General features: G+C 53.4%; 1 protein-coding gene across 2 annotated transcripts in view; it reads right to left on the minus strand.

The window, feature by feature from the left end:
* LOC123520591 (putative neural-cadherin 2) overlaps window positions 1–2,500 on the minus strand; it is a 542,583-nt gene that overhangs the window by 154,047 nt on the left and 386,036 nt on the right. For both annotated transcript variants that reach the window (XM_045283005.1, XM_045283006.1), the window contains exon 6: window positions 1–2,403. This exon is cut by the window's left edge and continues 67 nt beyond it. In XM_045283005.1, the coding sequence (XP_045138940.1) occupies window positions 1–2,403 (2,403 nt within the window). The remainder of the gene's footprint in view (window positions 2,404–2,500) is intronic.

Genomic DNA, 2,500 nt, shown 5'->3' on the forward strand with positions numbered 1-2,500 from the left:
GATATCCTTCACCATCACTGTCAGCACTGTCTCCGCCTTGTGCTGCGCCCTTCCACCTCCAGTCTCTCCTTCACTCCCTCCTTCAGGTGTTACGGTCGGAGGCTGTCGTGAGGTGGTCAGGGACGGGGTGAAGTAAATGCACTCCCCGTAACCATTTCTGTCATCTTCCTCCTCCTCTTCCTCCTCCTTGTAGTTCGTGTGGAAAGTCGTCTCTAGGTCCCTTTGTTCCCTCCTGGCTGGGCGGCGGGGCTTCACGGGCTGCTCAGAGGTATTCTCCAGGGATGGACGCTCAATGGCAGGTCTCTTTTTACCCGCCAAAGGCATCTGTAAGGTGAAGGGGGAAGAGGATGGGAAGGATGACGGCGCCACAGAGGAAGAAGATGAGGAGGAGGACCGTGTATTTGGGGATGATGAGGCAGTGGAGGCGACGGATGAGGACGGGAAGGACAGAGATGTAAAGGTTGAAGGAAGATCAGTCTCCGTGGGCGCAAAACGAGGCAACATCACCAGCAAATCCTCAGTGTCGGACGTGGGAAGTTGCACGTCTTCCCGTCCCTCTGCCTTGCCTCTCTCAGCGGCTGGCGGCTCCTCGCGTTCCACGTTCCTCAAAGTTTCCTGAGTTCCCAGAACTTGGCGGTGTCGGTATATCTTCCAGGCCGCTGCCTCGCGCTTGCCTCTGCGCTGCTGTCTTGGATTTACTACCGGGTTGGGAAGGCGCATTCTTAATTTTGAGATATAGGGCTGGTGGAGGGAGGCGCGGGATGCATGAGGACTGTGGAGTACCATGCTGCGGGGCCTCCTTAGAGCGTCTGGGTGCACGTTTTCATTAAGTCTCCTCTTATCCCGGCTCGCAGCGGGGACGCGGATTAGGAGTCTTGGTGATGCATTGAAAACACCGTAAATGAGACGCCCGCTTTTTCCTTTTACCCCACCTGTTCCTGCTGCCTTTTTTCTCCGCGCGGAAAAGGTTATGGCTGAGGAGATGGATGGGAAGGAAGTGGAGTTTGGGCGCAGAAATCTTCGTCTCTCGGCAGCGGGGAAGATAAAAGCAGAGGAAGAGCAGGGCGAAGAGGGAGGAAGGAAGGCGCTGGCGGTGCTGTTGAGGTTGGTGATGGCGATAGTAGCGGCCTCGTTGGGATCCCGCTCTGCTCTCCCTCCTGGGCCATCGTTCACAATGCTTCGGTCATTTTTCAGAGCGTGTGCCAGGTAACGGGCAGCCCCCACCACACTCACGTTCTTCCCCCGACCGTCGCCTGCCGGCCGGCGAGACCCGAGCAAAATGATGTCGTTCACCTCTCTCTTTTTCCTTCCAATTCCTTGTCCTCTCTTAGCTCTCTCTCTCGTACCAAATGAAGGAAAAAAGAGTGAGGATAAAGGAACGTCCTCGGCAGCGTGTCTTGCAACGACAGGCTTTGCTACGTCGAGGAGAAACTGCCTGCCGGAGGGGGCGACGGGGAGCTGAAGGGGGCTGGGCTGGGGCCACTTGAAGACGTCTGTAGTGTGGCTGCCTCCGATTGATGTCGTGATAGTGTTGGCATGAGTCGTTAAGGCGGAGTTACGGTGCTGCCTCGCCGGTGAATCTAATAGCATGTCTCCTCCTACTCCTCCTTGTCCTCGTCCTTGCCTTTCTATCTTTTCTCTCTTCTCGTCTTCACTTTCTCGCCTTAACCAATTTTCTCTATCTACTTTTCTTCTCCTTCGTTTCCTTCGCCATCTCCGGGACTCCACCTCGTCGTAATAAGGTAAGTGAGATTGAACTTCCCATTGTATTTCTGCTCTTAAGTTGCCCCCCTGAGGTCCTTCCTTCTCTCCGCCTCGAGTAAGAGATAATACGCGTTCGGTTTCACTTATTTCATGTACAGCAGCTCTTTCCTTTCTGTCCAAAGATATGAGTGTGGATGTAGCTGTAGTGGTAGCAGTGGTAGTGACAGTGGCAAAGGTAGTTGTAGCAGTCATGGTAGTAGTAGTGATATTACTAGTAGATCTGAGGTGTAAAGGCAGCTCAATGTCGTGGTTACTACTACAAAGACTACTACTGCTACCACTACCACTACTACTACAACAACTGCTGCTACCACTACAACTAATTCTGCTGCTCCTCTTCATCCTCCTCAGGACACCGTTACTGTTATGGCGTTTTGCATCAGCGTCTGAAACTGGTGCCATCGTCTCTCCTGCTTCAATCACCACCAGCGCTGTGTCAGGCTCCCCTCCTACTGCAACTCCTTCTAAGCCCTTTCCAGAAGCACGGTGAAGTCTTCTGGAGGGATCATGAGACGGGGGGGAGTAATAGCGCCCGTCCTCTTCTTCATCCCTCTCCTGCCAGGCGCCCATCTGTCCGTCCCTCACCGTAACCTTCACTCGCCACACGGTGCGTCCTGTCGGTGGGTCTCGGTCCAGCGCCTGAAACACAATTCACAAAAAGGTTTATTTAAGTTTACCATGAAAATGTGCGAAAACTGAAGCCTTCCAGTATTTTATTTACGTTTTTGTTTTCCTT

This window comes from Portunus trituberculatus, chromosome 47 (genome assembly GCF_017591435.1).
Source record: "Portunus trituberculatus isolate SZX2019 chromosome 47, ASM1759143v1, whole genome shotgun sequence".
In the NCBI taxonomy this organism is placed as follows: domain Eukaryota; kingdom Metazoa; phylum Arthropoda; class Malacostraca; order Decapoda; family Portunidae; genus Portunus; species Portunus trituberculatus.